Source organism: Chenopodium quinoa, unplaced genomic scaffold (assembly GCF_001683475.1).
Source record: "Chenopodium quinoa cultivar QQ74 unplaced genomic scaffold, ASM168347v1, whole genome shotgun sequence".
Classification (NCBI taxonomy): domain Eukaryota; kingdom Viridiplantae; phylum Streptophyta; class Magnoliopsida; order Caryophyllales; family Amaranthaceae; genus Chenopodium; species Chenopodium quinoa.
The window spans coordinates 3,427,940-3,447,881 of NW_018744991.1; the positions used below are offsets into that span (position 1 = coordinate 3,427,940).

The window sequence follows — 19,942 nt, forward strand, 5'->3', positions numbered from 1 at the left end:
ATATTAGGTATGTCATACTAATGAGTGATGAGTTGTTTTGTGAATATTATTCATGTCTATTACTCGTTTTTTCATTTTTAAGGTAGCTTATCAAGTATACGTACTTGTGACTTTCCAACCTTGTATCTATGACTTTATTAAAGCATATATAGTTTATTTCTTTTTTTTTTTTAACGGTATATTTCTTTAATAATGTAATATTAGTTAATAATATATCAAGTTCAATAAGAATGGAGGCTTAGTACATAAATATTCAAAACATATACATGCATATTCACATATAGGTTAAAAAAAAGTTAATATTTTTGTTATCTTTTTTAGTTCTCTCGTCCATTCCCTCGTAAGCTTTCTTTAACAACTTCTCATGTCATCCTTAAAGGAAGTTCTCGTCAAAAAGAGGAAGTAGACCAAGTACAATATAGTAGATAGGGAAGTGGGTAGAGGAAACCAATACTAACAAAGGTAGTATGTATTTTTATTTTTACTTTTATGAATGTAGGAGTAAAGTCCAATATGACCTCAAAATTTTTCATTGCCTCTAAACTTTTAAATAATTGGGTTTGAAAAAGTACCAAAAGTTATGCTAGGATTATCCAAGCACCCAAGCAATTAAGAGATAAGAGGTTTTCTTCTTTAGAAAAAGTCTTTCTATCTCTTTTGAAACATGTTGAAGGTTAGTTGAGATACTACATAGTGATCACCTAGACTATCTTACACAGTTTATAGATGTCATACTTTCTTGGGAGTGTCTAGATTACCCAATTTGAGTAACAAATTGTGTTACTCAAATGACAATTCTGTAAATATTGCCTTATATTTCCCTTCTTTCTCCTCCCTCCTTACTCAATTATAATTGCAGATAGGAGAATATGTCCACCACCAAGCAAGAGTAAACCCACAACATCACCATAGTAAGAGTAAATCCACCACAAACATAAGCCCCAACTTCACCATTTTCGGTGTATTCCTGCCTATTTAACCATGAAGTCCTCGTCCCCCCCCCCCCCCCCCCCCCATTATCTCAGTCTAATGGTAAAGAATGTAAACTAGAGCCATATCAATCCTTTAGAGAAATCTTATATTTCGTGGCAACAATTTTAACCACCATAGATGGTGGTGCAGTTATGGTTTCGTGGAGGAGGAAGGGTGTAGTTTAGCTACTTGGCTATGATGGAGGATTGCAAAAGGGAGGAAGAAAGACATTTTTGTCCCAATCTTTATCGAGGAATAACTTGGATTTACTCTACTTTGTTCAATCTAATAGTACTTATTTGAGACACATACTCACATCGTTAAATCTTATCAAACACTTGTATTTGACAATTTAGTAAAAGTTGGAAGATATGGATTATTGCTAGAGTTAGATCTTGTGGATGTATAATGACAAGATATATGGCTGAAACTAATATGAATTAAATCTTAAAATATAGATTTACAAATATAAACATAGAAATTAAAGTTCACTATAAACCTGCTCAAACTAGCGAGTTTGACATCACATTTCAATCCCAAAAAGGAAGATCGGCCAATATCAAGCTTAAGATCCACTATCCTTTTCGACTAAAGTCCGACCTGATTTATGGTCACCTCTAATATTATACTCCGTATTTTTTTTCTTCTATAAAAACTCAAGTAGCATTAGAATTGAAGATTACCTAACCCATCCTGGGCCATCTAAATTTTGACTAATATGATCGGACTCGAACTGAACAAGTGGCTCGAGGCCTCGAGCCTTGAGGTGAATGTGGGCCTGATTGGCTATACAGTCAGTCTGGCTATAAACTACCACGAACACTGTCCCCGAATTAACAGGGCTTCATATAAACCCTTTTATCAATCAGACGTACGAGTAACAGAATCAACGACACGTGAGACCGCCAAAAATCTCTCGATAATAAATTTTTTCTAGGGTTCTTACGTTTTCCCCCAATTCACTCCGTACTAATTCAGATTTTCCCCAAAAAATCCGCGAAATCACACTAAACAAATCGTTGAGAAAATTCGATTATTTTTTGGATTTTTTTTTCTACCTAGTAGCAGAAGAAGAAGGTGATTTCAATTTTGCGAGTGAAGCAATCAAATTGAAATGGGGAAAAGGAAAGAGAGAAGATTAGCTGCGAAGATTGGTGCTGGTCGCAGAGTTAAGCTCGATCTCTTCGCTGAACCCGCTGGTTTGTTTATTTTCTTTGTTTTAGGGTTTTCAGTTCTAATTTTGGGTTTAATTTGTTGCCGAGATTGGAAATTTTTCGAGTTCAAATTTGTTAGGGTATTTGAATTGGAAAATTTAGGAGTTGCAAATTGCTGAAATTGATTGATTTACTACTGCGGTAGTTTATTATGATTTTTGGAGTTAATTGATTCAGAGGAATTAATAAGCATTGGTTTTGATTACTGAATGTTGTAATTAGCTTGCTTTTGCTGGTTTAAATTGAAGTATTTGATGGTAATGTAATAAGTTTCTTGTTGAACGACTAAAAGTTGGAACTATAAAAGTATGAATATTGAGTTTCAATCTTAGTTAATGACCTCTTTCGGTTGGTAAATGTAATTTATTGTAAATCAAGCTGTTCGAGACCATTATGTTAGGCGATTAGAGCTTTCATTATGGGTTAATACCCTTGTTTTGTTGGAATAGTTTTTATTTCTCCTGGTGTCATTGTTAAGATATGTTTTTAATTTGGAAAATGACCTCTTTCAGTTGGAAAATGTAATTTTGTTGTGAATTGTGTTATTCGAGACCACTATTTTAGGCGATTAGAGCTTCATTATGGGTTAATATTCCTTTTTTTGTTGGGATAGTTTTAATTTTTCTGGTGTTGATGTTAAGATATGTTTTAAATTTGTTATGTTGGGATAGGAGATTTGGGTGGCACCTCTGCAAAAGATGAAGATGGAAAGGATGTGGACAGCAAACATGATCCTGAGTTGCCAAATTCACCCTCTTCTTCAGGTGGGTTCTGTCGGTTTTCTTCAAAAGGATTTTGTAGAGAAGGCATGAGTATACGACATTGTCTTCATGGAAATATGGGTTTTTGATATAAGAAATATTGCTTTTTCTTCCAAGTATCTGTTTTCAGAATGTAGAGTGGCTGTGGTGTTAGGAACATTCACTGGTGAGATCAGCCCTGTCCTGCCACTGTGATACAGTGAATGTCTTCCTACATGTAATGCTGTTTCAGGCAGCATCGCAGCATTATGGAGAATTGCACGGGAAATATTTTCTTCGGTTCGTATATCTCTCACTTCATTAGCATCACACCTTGCTGACGTTTCTTAATGTGTATCAGGTTGGTGGTGAACAGATAATAAGTGCTCTTATGCCAGCCCATTTGTTCAGTTATTTGGACTTCATTTGCTCACTTTGGCACTTTTGCCTCTTTCCTATCCCTGTTGCCTTTATATGCGTATATGCTTTTGTACGATGTTCTTTGCTGTTAGAATTGTATGAATGTTGCACAAGTTTGTAATTTTTGAAGTCGTGTTTCAGGTCAACCACCAGAGAACCCTCTATCACTGCTTGGTCAATATAGTGATGATGAATTGGATGATGGATTAAATGAAGAAGCTACTAACTCGGATGATGAGAAACAGGTTACTAGTGTTGACTTTGAATTCTATACCAATTTTGAACGTATGGTTTTTAAAATATACACACTCTTAACATTAAGGGAAAGTTTAACGCCAACCTTCTGTAATGGTTATGTGTACTTACTTTAATTATTCAGATGCGTTTCTCCTTTAAAACTAGGAATCTGACTTACAAGGCCGTTTTATTCTAAAAATCTATTAAACTTCTTGCGGGGCTGATCCGCTGATGTTTATCTGGAATTGGTAATTAACAGCAAAATGAAGCTTGTAGAAGTAGTGTCTCTTCCAACTTTCAGTCTACTTACATGGGTCGGACTTATTTATATATTGAATGTGCTAGCTTTGTCTTTGGACTCATGTCTCATTTTTAACAGGCTAATGACTCTGCCTGCGAGCCATTTGAAGAGGGGGAAATTGTTGATGTCGAGGACCATTCTTCTCTAACAGCTCACAATTTGGATGTGGGGAAAGATTCTGCATCTGCAAGTGCTTCACCAATAGCAGAGGCTGATGCTGTGAAGAGTGATATGGTTAGTTTGGACGAGAAAAGTCATGAAGTTATCGAGAACAAAGATCATGTTCCTGAAGCTTCTGATATGAAAACCGCTGAAGGTAGGAGTTCCATATGGAAAATGGTGTTGCATGAAGAGAGCAACAGATACTATTACTGGAACACCGTTACTGGAGAAACCTCATGGGACATACCTGAAAGTTTGGCCCAGGATGCTGCATATCCTAATGAACTTGAAATTTTGGGGACAGATATGAAAGTGAATGCAGCTCCAGCTGCTCCAGCTTCTTTTGGAGCAAATTTGGATAACTATTCGGCTAGTCAAGGTGTAGGGTACACTAGTGAAATTTCGAGTCTGAAGGCCATGTATGAACAAGGATCCATGGTAGATCAATCTCTTGGGCAAACTGGAGTTGATGGAAGTCAGTTTTTGGGGGGCTTCCCTGTAGTTGGTGCAGTTCTTTATGGAGCCTCTTCTCTTGGGAACTACTCTTTATCTGGACATCTAGATCCTAGTGGTGGGAGTTTAGCCGCCAGTAGTTATGAGGGACATGATCAGAGTGCATTAACCACAGAACAAGGGGCTGTTGATCTTCCTTCACAACTTGTGAAAAATGGTGAAACATTGCTGGAGAGACTGAAGCTACTGCAAAGGTAGGGTACTAATTTGTTTGTTGTAATACCAAGTTTTCATCACAATGTATTTTCTATTTTGGAATTTTTTGGATCATAAAGTATTTGGTTTATTTCTTGTTATTTGTTTCAGGTCTGGGGTAGACTCTGTTGAACACGGTTGGTTATCCAAATATATGTTGGAAATTGAGATTCGGCTTTCTGATATTAGGTGTCTTTTACCCTATGGGATGTCATTGATTCCATTTTGGATGCACATGGAAAGACAGCTAAATCAGCTTGAAAATGCTATCAATACTGATATTGGGAACCATAATAATAAAGTTAGTTTATTGCACGTGTCAACTGAAGGAAAGGAGGCTAATCTGAAAGTTGGAGGGGAAGCTGAGGTGGATGCAAGTGTGAGAAAGCTGTCTCCTGAAAATTTTGTTGAGGCTGTGCACAATGAGGATGCATCAGTGATGGCTCAGAAAGCTATACATGATGAGGCTTTGGATGATGGCATCTTAAATGTTCAGCAATCTTCTCTACAAGACCCTCCTGGACATCAGCATTCTGGAATTGAAGGTGATAGAGAAATCGATGAGCCTGCAGTTTATGGAAAAGCGACTCCAAATTTTGAATTTCAATCTAATGAAGATGTGGACATGGATATAGACATGGAAGTTGAAGATCAAAGCCCTGCAAGGAAAAGGATTGTTGATATTGGAGATCAATTGACAGCCCATTCAGGGGAATTAGTTCAGACAAGTGTTCCAATGGCAGGGATTTCCCCAATACCAGAAAACGAATTTTTTATTCCACCTCCTCCACAAGAGGAATGGATTCCCCCACCCCCACCTGATGAACCTCCCGAGTCTCTATACCCACCACCACCCCCATCTGAACCAGAACCAATGCCATCTATGTATAGTGAACAACACAGTAATACTTACATAGATCCCAGTGGGAACTATTATGGAAACACAATCACAGATTCAACAGGCACAGTTTTTTATGAGCATGCTGATGCAAGTCAGATAGCTGCGCTTGTTCCCCCAGCTTATTATGCTACAGCCTCAAATGCTCAGTCCACTCCTGTGCTAAATCCTGTTGATTCTGCAGTGTACTATGGCGTTCCTAATGGGGCATTGCCAGTAGTACATGTGCCCACTACTATAGGGCCTTCTAATCTCCTGGAAGCACCAGGTCATTCAAATTATGATCCTCCATCTTCTGAGCAAGTTGGGACAGTAGATGCTGTGGCAAGAGCATCTTCTTTGTCAAAACAATTTGTAGACCCTGTTGCCCCTGATGCTGAGCCTGATACTGCCCCTACTCAATTGTCCTTAACTTCTGTATCATCTGCTCCAGCAACTGTATCCACAAAAGAATTTGCTTCAGTTCCCTCTTACAGTGCTGCTGCCACTTGTGCTACGGTCACAGGTACATCTGTTGCTGTTCCTGACGCATCTGCTGCAGTCTCAAAGGTGCAGCCTAAAGGTAGTGTTTTTTGTTCACAATCTCTATTTCAGGGTTTTGGTAGCAAATTGCAAGGCCTCTGCTGTCTTCGGGAACAGACAAGTTGAACCAACTAATTGATAGACATTACAACTGAAACTGCTGTTCATGCTCATTTTTCAACTTGCTATTTGAAATAGTAGAACCTAAGTTAAAAAGTATGATATAAGTCGAATATTGTTAGTGTGTGGAACTGTGAGAGTGTGAGCAGTACTTATTCTCTTTTTCTCATGGGTTATAAGAGGATAATGGAAGAGGGTATGGTGTTTTGGAGTATACTGGTTAGCCTAGAATAGTTTTCCCTTTCGATCTAGGTTTGACCATATTGACTTCTCACAGGTATTAGGGAGTATAAACACATGTACAGAACTACAGAGTTGAACGAGTACTATGCTAATATAGTGGAGAGTAGAGAAATTTATGTCAATGATTTTTTTTAGTTTTAATTTAATTTAATTTATTTTTTATTATTTCAACCCAAGAGGTCAATGCTCTGGGATGACTCAATATATTAAGATGGGCAAATATATTGGGACAATGCTCTGGGTTTGCTCATAGCATATGTATCTTTTAAGAGGCTAAAATAGGCCAAATCTGGCAACAGCAAAATATTCATCTATTTTTTTTTTCTCTTGTTGCTGCAACATGATTGATAGTAAATTAGTATTACCTTTGCTTCCTACCCTCACTATTATTCTTGGAGATTACTTTTTTATTATCCTGCAACTTTGATTGGTACCTTCTTGAAGAAAATTGTTTCTTTCGAGTCTTGAAGGTCTTTTGGGAGTAATCTCTCTACTGGCTTGTACTGATTAGAGGTAAGCATGGTTGTGTATGACATGGGAACTTTTTAGACCCTATCACAGTGAGTTTTCACATTGGTAATTGTTATCTTATTATGACTTATTGCTATGATTGGATGTATAATCCTCAATGCAGGGTTATCTCACTCATTTCCCTTTTATGCAGCTGCACGAATGAAAAAGCCAAAGGTTTCTGTAACTTCTTCTTTAAGGTCTAACAAGAAAGTGTCTGGTTTGGTTGACAAGGTGAATTTCTGATATGATAGTTCTTTGTTGTTATTCTAGCTCATCAAAAAGGTATGCTTAAGATATGATGAGTAATGTTGTGTATATTTTCGTTGATCAGTGGAAAGCTGCAAAAGAGGAGCTACAGGAAGAGGAAAAAGAGGAACGTAAAACTCCGTTGGAAATGCTTGAAAAGAAGAGACAACGAGAAATAGAGGTAACAGCCATTGATGATTTTTTTTGTGGTACAGCATGAATGTGCGATGCGTAATATTGTCAATCTAAACTTTGGACTTGACTGCAGGGATGGCGTGCCCAGCAGATTGCAAGTGGAGAGGCTAAAGAAAATGCTAATTTCCAACCGCTTGGAGGTGACTGGTAAGCAAGCCTTAAAATGCTAGGAAAATCCCATTCTAAAATTCAGAATACAAAAACAGTTACCCTGTAGCTTTTTCTTGTGTAAATTATTTAATTTTTTTTTATTTAATTTTATTATTATTTTTTTTTTATCATTTGGCCATTTAGTAGCACTTATGCAGCCTTGCTTATCTGAGATAGAGTAAGAAGGATAAGAAATGCATGAAGCATGTGCTTGCCATTGCTGCCTAATCTTATTTGATTACACTGCAGGCGTGAACGTGTGAAGCGCAAGAGAGCTCAGAAAGTAGCTGCTGTGGGGACAGCTTCAGACAATGCTGATGATGGATCCAAGCAGCCTGATATAAATGAACTTTCAAGAGATCTTTCTCCTGGGTGGCAGGTATGTCATGCAGACTCAGCTCCAATTCTTCTTTGGATGTTTATCATGGTCTTTACATAGCCAGGGGCCAATAATTTCTGATTGATATGTGTAGTAAAGAGATTGTAGGTGTTCAAATCTAATATTATTGCCATTTTTATATACTTTGCAGGCTTATTGGGATGATTCTTCTCAGCAGGTTTACTATGCTAACTCAATTACCTCAGAGACTACCTGGACTAGACCAACGAGATAGAGACCCCAATCAAACTCGATCCCTTTTGATTGTTATTGTAATTGTGCTGGCTCCTTGTTAGTATCAGAGGGTACTGCTCACTGTATATTAGAATTTTACGCAGTTGATTTTAGATTGATAGTTATGCCGCACTCTAAACATCTGGAAGGCAATTTTCCCACAGCCTACATTTTAATGCAAATATGTTTTGATCAAATCTGGTGTTTCTGATGTGCAGCAAGAAATAAGCCGCCCCCCTCTTTTTTTTTGGTTGAACTGTTGAGCGATTCCAAAATCTAACTATTAAGTAGCAGAACCACATTAAAATTTTGAACAATATTCAAAGAAGCATTTACTCTTTTTTAGTGCCCAAGTTTAACGGATACGTATGTGTAAAGCGAAATTTTGATACGTATCATACCGCCATGTAAAGTAGTAAATTTTGACATTATCACCCAAGTTTATTTTTTAAAAATTGTACCACCTAATGTTTTCCAAAACACTAAAAAGTACCACCATTTTTCTGGATTTAGGCAAGCTTCCTATTTTGCAAATATATATTGAAGCATTCGGTGAGTTGTGTCATATATTTTATGTTTGAAGCAATCTTTTGTAAAACCAGTTATGGTAAATTAATATATTTTCGTTTGCTTATGTTAAAAAAGAAATGTTGTAAAGTATGCATCCAAGAACTTGTTACGATATGAATAGGATTTCATAATGCTTTATGGAAATAATACACTGACAAAACTTAAGAATAGCTGGTTTCAAAAAAAAAAAAAAAAAAACAAAAAAACCTTAAGAATAGCTGCTTACACTGAAAATATATCTATTAATGTATTATTCTACCACACACACAATCAATTAGACGTCCATGCAATCTTTGTACGATTGCAATTGACAACGCCAGATGAGAATACAACGCCAGTTTAAAAATTGCAATTGACGGATGAATATATTATCCTCCTACAATCTTGTTTAAAAATTAGCCCCAAATCTGGTTAGGGTTTATAATTATTTAAGAAGAGGATGAATGTGGAGGTGGAATTGTCAGATATGGAAATATCATCTGATGATGATAATGATGATGAGATTTTAAGCATGTTTAAGCAGCCTCCATCAATTTCGAACAACGTTTTCGAAGAATTCGACACTTTTGATGCTCGTTTGGTGGAAATTGACGGTCACAAATTGAAGAAGAAGAAGAAGAAGAATACATCTCAATTTCACACACTCGTACGATTTTCTTACGAATGCCGACGAAAGAATATCCTTCAGGTTACTTTTAAAGCTGTTGCTATATACAACCGCCTCAACAAGGTTGCTTCAATATCTAGTCTTTACTCTCTATACACTTCACTCTGTGCCTTAGTTGATGCGATTATTATATCTGTTGGAGATATCGGAAAATATATGTGTAAGATATTATTCTCTTAAATGATATCTACGGAATATATATCACACATATATATTCCGATATCTCTAACAATCTCTCAACTCTGAGGGTCTTTGTTATGTTGGACTGACCCAATTAATAACAAGCAACCAATAAATCTCTAAGATAGCTAGATTGATATATGTGTGATAGGGTTCGAGTGAATAACAATGGAGTCACAAGGCTTAATCAAATTTATTCACCAAAACACACAATTCTATTAATCACTATTCACTAACACACTGTCATAATGTCGCGTGTTTAAATTTGTTCAATTTTCAAACATTGCAATAGTAATCAATAATCTGTTTATTGTATATCTTAGAAGCTTTGTTTCCTTTTCGATCTTCTTTAAAATGAAGAGAGGGGTGTGTGTGTGTCGGGGTTTCATTGGTTATGGTTCTCTAACTTAGATAATGATTTTTTTTTTTTATTTAAGTAGTTATAAAACAATTTCTCTTGTTTCATTATCTGTTACTCCCTCCGTCCCAAAAAAACGACCCATTTGGCCAAAACTTTGTCCCAAAAAGAATGACCCATTTGCATTAAAACACCACCAATTTGCAACAATATTTGTGCAAAATTAACTTCTCCATATAAAAATTTTATTTTCCATGTTATTTTATTACTTTCTCTCTCTATTTTTTTTACAAACCCCATGTAAATTTATCATTCCAATATACTTTTACTTCTTTTTATTTAACTTCTTTAATACCCGCGTAATCAACCCAAATGAGTCGTTCTTTTTGGGACGGAGGGAGTACTATTAACATGTGTTTTTGGACATTTTATGGTAGGATGGGAAGTTGAAGTTGGAGAAGCTAATAAAAGTTAATATTGCCATGGGATTTGTCTACTACATGACATTTTCTGCCATAAACAGAGACACTAGTAAATCTGGTATTTACCAGGCTGCATTAAGAGGTGTTAGTTCATCTGTGCTAGGGTTATTTAGAGATTGGTCTAATGATAAGATCCTCGCCATCATATATATCACAGGTATTTATCATTTTTTTTCCTGCTACCATATTGTATTTTGCTTCGAGATTCCCATTACACCCCATTATATGCATATGGCTTTAAGCTGTAAGATTAAGGATATAATGTGGTGAGTTTTAAGCACTGATATACTTTAATGGCATGCAGGCGCCGACAAAGACTTGGCAGCTGTAAGGAAAATGATCAGTGGCACAAGTGGAGCTGAAAATCTAACCAAGATATGATGACATGGTGTGGAGTGTTCATACTACATAATGCGGTCAAATGGAGTAATTTATTTAGGAAGATTACTATCTTTGTAAATGGTTCGGACATTTTAGTTGTCTAAGTAGTTAAGCAGTTCATGCTCTATGGTCATCTTATTTCAGGGCTATAGTGTTTGGATGTCTATAATTGTTGGGATTCTACTATGTTTGAATTTTTTAAATACTTCGGTTTTACTGAATGGGTTTCTAATATAGTGTTTGGATTTATATAATTGTTCGATTTTACCGAATGTGATTCTAATATAGAGTTTGGAATTCTATAATTTTGCGGTTTTACTGAATGGGATTCTAATGAATTCGATTTCATTTACCAGAAAATAATATTCAAGAGAATAAGGTAGTTTTAACTTTTCAATAGATTTCAAGGAAAAAAAAAACAATACAAATTGGTTTGTTTGTTTGTTTGTTTTTTTTAATCTCCCATTTCTATTTTGCGCATATCTTGAAGCATTCGGTGAGTTGTGTCATATATAGCCTCATATTTCGCGTTCTGTTTGAAGCTATCTTTTGTAAAGCCAGTTATGGTTAATTAATATTTTTTCGTCTTGTTTCTATTAAAAAAAACGTTTTATTAAAGATAGGCATTTATCCAAGAACTTGTTACGATATGAATAGGATATCATAATGACTCATGGAAATAATACTCATAGAAAAATTAAGTGAATATGAAAACTACAATCAACAACTAACAAATTTTAAGAAAACAAAATATAAGACCATACATCATGATCACACACCATGTAAAAACACCTTACGAATTGCAACTAGACACACCAAAAGTCGTACAATTTTATTTTTTGATGAGTAGAAATAAAAACATTAATGAACTGAGACCTCTCACAAGTAAACCAAGCAACTCGGCTATAATGCTTGTTAGCCAATGTTTCCCATTGATTCGATACTAGATTCATAGCTAGCAATCTGAGAATCAACAAGATCAGTGTAAGAAACAGACGATGGTATACCGTTCGAAAAAGCACCACTAGGCGGCGATGGAGGGAGCTGATGTTGCGAGCCACTTTGAGACTCCCGGGCCAATTGTATGAGATAAAGGACATAGGCTTCGAAAATCGAAACAAATTCCTTTCCTTGACAAAACTTAAGAATAGCTGCTTCCATCTCTTGAGGTGAACGTGTATCTATTATTCTACCACATCCACAATCAATTAGACGTCCATGCAACAAAGGATTGTACGTACCATTTACAAGCTTTTTGACGTTGGTTTTTACTATAAAGTTTGTGAAATTCAAGACTACTTGTTCGTCTTGTGCTAGGGTAATGGCGGGGGTACCTTCACCATCTCATACAGGAGGAGGCGATGGTGAAGTGGGAGCAGTCGCGGGGGCTGGAGTGGGAGCAGTCGCGGTGGCTGAAGTGGTGGAAGTGGTAGCTAGGGACAATAGTGTTACAAACATTATTATTCCTGGTACTATATTTAGCACCTTTGGACCTCCCATTATGTTATAATATATAGTGAAAATAACGTAGCAAATTTGGAGGATTACTAAGTTGGTTGTTATAAGATACTCAAGGTTTGGGTTGATAACAAATAAGCTGTTTTTGTTCTTGTATTTATAGTAATTTTACACTAGACATTTTTTTTTTGATTAATATAACGTCAAACATAAATAAAGTTGATAAATCATAAACGAGTGGACAACTAACAATGACTAACTTTTGCATAATAGAAATTTGTACAAGTTGTAGCTCCAGAAAAATTGAATATAAACCACTTGTTATACTACTAATTTGTCAATATATATAGTGATAAAAGACTCTACTAATGTCTAATAATTACTTTGTAGTCGAAAGATTGAAATTGGTCGATGTGTATTACTCCTCGTATTTAAGCGGGATAATTTAATAAATTACCACGGATTATTATTAGAGAAAAATGAGAGGCCTAGGGAAAAAAATAATATCGATCAATGAAAATATTAATAGAGATCGACGTGATATAAAAGTAATCAAAAAAATCAATGATACTATGTAATAAATTGAGGATACATAATATAGGAGAGCCCTAAAAGAAAAACAGCTGTTCAAACATAAGAAAAACAAATTTACTCGTATATAGTCGAACTAGTCAACTAATGATGCTACAGGAGTTCATGCTTGCTAGTAAGTTTTCAAATTGAGATTTATTAATTACGATAAATGATTAATGTCTAGAGATTAATTTAATAAGGAGCAATTTTCTAATTTCTAGAATATTTGATCGTGTGGGCAACATATGCAAAGGCATAGATGGATGGTAGGGTTCAATTTGCATTTCATAAACACACATTAATCCGAGAATATGGCCATATTATGGGATTTGATTAGGGGATTTTGCTCCCACCAATCGGAATGCGCCATGTGGGCCAATCAGGTCCTGCCAAGTGTCTCCCAGTTGGACCTCTCAGGGCTTGCCACGTGGCACACGCTTATTCGTCCACCCTGGACTTATTATTTCATGACACGTGGCATACTCCATGCCTAATGGAGAAGCCGGCCACCTAGGCCCAACTTCCGAGGGAAGCCCAATCAGCCCAAGGTTAACCTAAACCTAGATTGGCACGTTTCCCGAGGTTATAAATACCTCCCTTAATCCTCATTAAGGGAGATGACGCAGATTACACACATTAAACACTCTCACCTAGAGAGACCCAATCACTTTAATTTCCGCATTAATTACTCCTTAATCAAGTACTAACTTGACCGTCGGAGGCGGATCTCCAATCATCCGGAGCATCCGTTTGTTTTGCAGGTACAGGCGTCCGGTTCCAGTCTCGGAATTGTAACTCTCCCGCAGGACATCAGAAAACCCCGAAACATTTTGGCGCCGTCTGTGGGGAGAGTACTTCTGAGATGGCATCCATGTTTGTACCGGCTCCTGAAGAGAGACGTCCCCTGGACGATCCTCTAGTTCAGTCGGACCACGATACTGAGAATGAATTTGAAGTTGAAGCTCACACAGCTTCAGACGGGACCCTAAGGGCCCGACGTACCCGTCATACCGAAAGGAGGGAACGGGAACATCTTCAAACTGGAAGCGAGCCAGCAGGCGCACCGCCTGTTCGGCAGCAGCCGACTGATGGGTCTGCTCCCATCACAAGGAACGAACTCATGACCTTCATGAGGGACTTCAAGGGAGAAATTCAAGAGTTGATCAACAAGAAGCCGCCTGCTCTGGACAAGGAGCAGTCGGCTAAGAAACCCTCCACTTCACGGAAGAGGAAGCCAGTTCAAGGGCGAGAGGCGACCCCTCATCCTAAATCTAGGAAGTGGGAGCCACCTGCCCTTGATTTCACAAAATACCGTTTTCCTACTCCAGGAAATAGGAAACCTGTTCGTCATATTCAGGCGGACGGGTCGAGGAAAACATACACAGACGCTCGGCTACTGCTAGAGCAGAAGAAGAGTGACCGATTGTCAGAGTCGGCCTCTACTTCAAACTTCCAAGACAGTCTGCGAAATACCTCGATGAGGCATACTCAGTCGTATCATGAGAGTCAGTCAGGCGGCACCTCCCGTCAGTCCGGCTTTCATAGCGACCAGGCGGTACCAAACTTACCGTTTGTACCGCAACAACAATATTTTTTACAGCCACCTCCGTTTGGTGGACATGCAGCAAAAAATGTCCAACCTATGGACTGGCAGCTACGGTTGCTTAGACTTGGTGAACAGCCGTCGGCCTTCTCCAAGGAAATTACTGAAGCCGCTCAGCCGGCCAAAGTGAAAAATGTATTAGTAGGCGCTTATGACGGCACTACTAACCCAGAAGACCATCTGATGGCATTCACCAACCTGATGTACCTTCAAGGGTTGGATGATCCCACTTGGTGCAAGTGTTTCCCAGCGACTCTCAAAGGAATCGCACAACAATGGTTCGGCAACCTGCCGACTGGTTGTGTAAATAACTTCAAGACGCTTGCTTACTTATTCACCTCCAACTTCGCCATGAACATCCCTGCGAAGAAAACGACCCTTGATTTAGGAACAATTTAGCAGGGCGAGAAGGAGGGGCTTCGTTCTTACATCAGGCGGTTTAACCTGATGAGAATACAGATTCAAGGGTTACCGGATGAAGTAGCCTATACTGACTTTTTCAGAGGTCTCAAAGACGGGTCGACCTTCAAATTTGATTTGGTCCGAAAGAGGGTGGCGACTCTTCAAGAGGCCTTGATTGAAGCGGAAGCCTATATACAGGCGACTGATCTTTGTAGTACGGTAAAACAGTCAGACGGGAAAAGGTCCGACAAAAGAGAAGGACGACAGAAGCAGTCGTCAAACAAAGACGAGAAGAGAAAAGAGGTCTGGGCAACTGATCCTCTAAACAACCGTCCCAGAAGAAGAAAAAAGAATTCAAACCATACTCCCCAAAGTATGTGTTTAACAAGGATAGCCAATTTATCCTAAAGGAAATCAAGGGACGGATCTCAATTGAGAAGCCGGTCCCCATGAAGGGTTCTGCAAACAATCGGAACCAAGAAAAATTCTGTGATTATCATGAAGATGTTGGTCATCACACCAATGAATGCATCAGTCTCATGCGGTATCTGGACCGCCTGGCTGAGCAAGGTGATCTTGACACTTATGTCAAGAAATCTACGGGGAACACTTCCTCGAAAAAGCAGTCGACCAAAAAGAATCAGCAGGCCGACAGCTCCGATACAGATGATGCAGTCGTCTACACCATTGCAGGCGGCTTCTCAGGAGGCAGCCCCACTATTAGGGGCAACAAAGACAATATCAGACGGTTAGATGTAAATTCCGTTCACCAAGAACGACCCTCCAAATATTCATTTCCTGATATTGTCATCACTGAAGAAGATCTAGGAGGGGTAAGAGGGCCGCATGACGACCCTATCGTTATTGAATGTAAAGTGGCCAACCAGAGAGTTGGCCGAATCCTCATAGATACCGGAAGCTCCTCAGATCTCATCAGTAGCAAATGTCTGTCGAAACTAAAATATCAGACTGATTGCATACATCCGGCATCCCACCCTTTAGTAGGGTTTGGAGGAGGAGTCGTCCACCCAGTGGGACGAGTGGATTTACCCATCCGCCTGGGCGAAAAAGGGGAAGGACGACACATGGTATTCCGGTTCCTGGTAGTAGAAGAGCTCTCGGCCTACAACATGATTCTGGGACGACCAACCCTGAATAATTCCAAGGCTGTTATAATCCCATCTCTTATGTTGCTCAAGTTTGAGAGGGATAATGGAACAGTCGGGTCCCTAAGGGGAGATCAGAGGATGGCCCGAGAGTGCTATCTCTCGGATGTCAAGCCCACTGTTATGGCCACTGGGTCGAGTGGTGGAAAAATAGACCTTGACAATGTCAAGGAGAATGCGCCTGTTCAAGAAGCAGGCGGCAAGAAGAAAAAGGCATCCCAGACAGGGGCCGCAAGAAAAGACAGAAAATAGCAATCATTGGCAGAGGAGCGGTCGGATGAATTCCGCCCTCAGCCAGCTGGTGAGCATACGGACCTGATCTTAGATGACTCGCGTCCTGACAGAACAATCAAGGTTGGGACGACTGCTCTAAGGGACTTGGGTGACGACTTTCACAAACTATTGAAAGAATACAAGGACATCTTTGCATTCGAAGTCCATGAAATGCCAGGCATTAGTCCTGATCTGGCGGTACATAAACTGGCCGTGGAGCCGAAAAAGAAGCCGGTACGGCAGAAGAAGCGGAACCATGGCGAAGAAAGAAGTCAGGCGGCAGCCGCCGAAGTTAAAAAATTACTTGATGCAGGGTTCATTCGGCAATGTTACTTCCCAGACTGGGTTGCAAATGTGGTGCTTGTTAAAAAGTCGAATGGCACCTGGAGAATGTGTGTAGACTACACAGACTTAAACAAGGCGTGCCCCAAAGACAGTTACTCTCTGCCTAAAATTGATAACCTGGTCGACTCAACAGCCGGCCATGCTTTGATGAGCTTTATGGACGCCTACTCCGGTTTCCATCAAATTCTTTTTTGGAAGAAAGATCAGTAGAAGACGGCCTTCGTCACTGATCAGGGGTTATACTGTTACATGGTCATGCCGTTTGGTCTTAAGAATGCCCCGGCCACTTTCCAGCGAATGATAAACACTGTGTTCTTTGATCAGATTGGGAGAAATGTCGAGGCATATATTGATGATATGATTGTCAAGTCTAAACTTTAGAAAGATCATCTGTCGGACCTCCGAGAATCTTTCGCCACAGTCAGGCGGCACCATGTCATGCTCAATCCCAAGAAATGTGTCTTTGGAGTTGAGTCTGGGAAATTTCTCGGATTCCTTATCAATCAGAGAGGAATAGAGGCGAACCCTGAGAAGGTGCAGGCGGTCATCGACATACAGTCGCCTCGTACCATCCGAGAGATTCAGAAGTTAACAGGTTGTCTGGCGGCCTTGGGAAGATTTCTAAGCCGATCAGGCGACAAATGCCTATACTTTTTCCAGGCAATTAAGAAAAAGGCAAGGTTTGAATGGGGGCCGGATGCTGAGGCGGCCTTCCAGAAATTGAAAGTTCACTTGCATTCCTTGCCGAGGCTGGTCAGCCCTTTGCCCAAAGAAGTACTCTACATGTACCTGGCCGTCTCTGATCATGCGTTAAGCGCTGTTCTCCTTGCTGAAAGAGACGGCTGTCAGCTCCCGGTCTACTTTGTCAGTCATGTACTGAAAAATGTCGAGTTGAGGTATCCCTTAGTGGAGAAATTTGGTCTTGCACTCTTCATGGCTGTTAAAAAATTGAAGCCCTACTTTTTGGCACATGCAGTCGTCGTGTATACAGACCAACTTATCAAGCGGCCAATGACCATCATGGAGTCGTCAGGCCGAATGATCAAATGGGAAATAGAAATACAGAGCCTCGAAGTTACCTTCGAGCCTAAAAAAGCAGTGAAGGGGCAAGCCTTTGCTGACTTTATTGTTGAGATGACTCGTCCTCCTGACTCTCAAGTTCCAGACCAAGTCTGGAAGGTATATGTGGATGGAAGCTCTACTTCAAATGGTTGTGGAGCAGGCGTCATATGTTAGTCGCCAGAGGGCGACAGGTACGAGTATGCTCTACGCTTCAGTTTTCAGGCCTCAAACAATGAGGCAGAATATGAAGCTTTACTAGCCGGAATCCGCATGTGCAAGGCGGCAGGGGCAAGAAAAATAGACGCCTGTTCCGATTCACAATTGATAGTGAGTCAGTACAATGGCGAATACGAAGCAACCCATCTGGCCATGATCAAGTATTTACAGGCGGTCCGACAAGCAGTCGTCTCCCTTGAGGATTTCCATCTGACCCAAGTGCCGAGATCAGAAAACAACCAGGCGGATGCACTTTCAAAATTAGCATCATCCGCCTCCTGTGATACTCCTCGAACTGTTTTTTGGGAAGTAATGGAGAGGAGAAGCATTGAGGAAGACCCTATTGGAATCTTAGACAGAAGCTCAACCTGGATGGATCCAATCAGGGCATATCTGACAAATGGTACCATGCCGGATGATCATCAACAGGCGGCAGCACTGAAAAAAACGAGCAACACCAGTTTTGAAATAATAAAGGGAGAGCTTCACAAAAGGGGGTACCTTCAACCCTTCTTAAAGTGTGTTACTCCAGAAAAGGGGCGAGAGATACTAGACGATCTTCACTCTGGTTACTGTGCTTCCCATATAGGCGGTAGGACGCTTGCTCAACGAGCTAGGCGGCAGGGCTACTTTTGGCCTACTTTAGAAGCAGATGCGATGGAGATGGTGAAAAAATGTGACAAGTGCCAAAGGTTTGGCAAACTAATTCACCGTCCGGCTACTGACCTCACTACCATTCATAGCCCACTACCGTTTGCTAAGTGGGGCATGGACATTCTGGGTCCATATACGCCTGCTACAGGCGGAAGGAGGTACATACTTGTTGCCGTCGACTACTTCACTAAATGGGTAGAGGCGGAGGCTGTAAAGGGAATCAAGACGAAGGATGTAATTTCATTCATTTGGAAAAATGTCATCACTCAGTTCGGGGTTCCCATGTCTATGGTTTTTGATAATGGTCCCCAATTTGAGACGCCTGTTCTCAAAATCTGGTTGGGTGACCAAGGAATTGCACACTACTTTGCATCTGTCGGCCGTCCACAAGCAAACGGCCAGGTAGAAGCCTTTAATAAAATCATCTCAGACGGTCTCAAGAAAAAGATTGAACGAGCAGGCGGCTTATGGGCGGATGAATTACCACATGTTCTCTGGGCCATTAGGACGACTGAAAAAGGGGCGACTGGAGAAACTCCATTCCTCCTAACTTATGGTGCGGAAGCTGTTCTTCCAATAGAACACTACGAGCCGACTCTTCGAGTAATGCTATATGACGAAGAGGCAAACTGGGAAGCCATGCGCCTGGCATTAGACTCACTTCCTGAAAGGAGGGGCAATGCTGTCTTGCGCCATGAAATTTACCGCCTGAGAATGACTAGATCATACAACAAAAAAGTACACAGGCGTCCACTCAGAGTGGGGGACTTTGTACTTAGAAAAATGGAAGCAGTTGGAAGGGCTAATGAGTCTGGCAAACTAACTCCCAACTGGGAAGGACCCTACCGAATCTGTGAAGAGGTCAGGGACGGTACCTACCGTCTGGAAACACCAGACGGCTAACCGTTGCCTCGAACTTGGAATGTAGATAATCTTAAGAAATATTTCTTTTGAATGATGTAAATAGTCAAGGGCTACTTAATAAAAGTTTGCATACTTAATATTCAATTTTGTACTAAGAGGGGCACGCCTACTAACAAACAGTCGGCTACTCTTCATACTCAGTTTTCATTTTTACTTAAGAGGGGCATGCCTACTGACAAACAGTCGGCTACTCTCCATGTTTAATTTTTATTCTTACTTAAGAGGGGCACGCCGCTTGTTTCACTCAACCGGCTACTCTCCCATAATACAGTTCACCAAGAACTATCAAAGGCTCATGGCTAAAATGATCAGACCAGGCGCCAAGCCAACTGATCAAAATATAAAAATTCAATTCGACCTGTCCCAACGTTATA

General features: G+C 39.8%; 1 protein-coding gene across 4 annotated transcripts; it reads left to right on the forward strand.

Annotated features, from left to right (window-relative positions):
* Positions 1 to 1,812: 1,812 nt before the first annotated feature.
* On the forward strand, positions 1,813 to 8,451 carry LOC110707031 (formin-binding protein 4-like). Of its 4 annotated transcripts, none has more exons than XM_021885051.1 (11): positions 1,813 to 2,140; positions 2,858 to 2,950; positions 3,065 to 3,226; positions 3,488 to 3,591; positions 3,963 to 4,753; positions 4,866 to 6,214; positions 7,202 to 7,281; positions 7,382 to 7,477; positions 7,565 to 7,638; positions 7,891 to 8,020; positions 8,172 to 8,451. In XM_021885051.1, the coding sequence occupies exons 3-11, from the start codon at positions 3,196 to 3,198 to the stop codon at positions 8,253 to 8,255; spliced, it is 2,739 nt and encodes a 912-aa protein (XP_021740743.1). In that variant the 5' UTR covers positions 1,813 to 2,140; positions 2,858 to 2,950; positions 3,065 to 3,195; the 3' UTR covers positions 8,256 to 8,451. The 4 variants fall into 4 exon arrangements, with proteins under 4 accessions (XP_021740743.1, XP_021740744.1, XP_021740742.1 ...); XM_021885052.1 differs by having other exon boundaries at positions 3,078 to 3,226; XM_021885050.1 differs by lacking the exon at positions 3,065 to 3,226 and having other exon boundaries at positions 1,813 to 2,171.
* The last annotated feature ends 11,491 nt before the right edge of the window (positions 8,452 to 19,942 follow it).

Bases quoted from the DNA above. Each gene is read 5' to 3' on its own strand.
- LOC110707031 (XM_021885050.1), top strand. From the start codon at position 2,087: ATGGGGAAAAGGAAAGAGAGAAGATTAGCTGCGAAGATTGGTGCTGGT. The intron at 7,639-7,890 runs GTAAGCAAGCCT...ATTACACTGCAG, and splicing joins CAACCGCTTGGAGGTGACTG to GCGTGAACGTGTGAAGCGCA. The intron at 8,021-8,171 runs GTATGTCATGCA...TATACTTTGCAG, and splicing joins ATCTTTCTCCTGGGTGGCAG to GCTTATTGGGATGATTCTTC.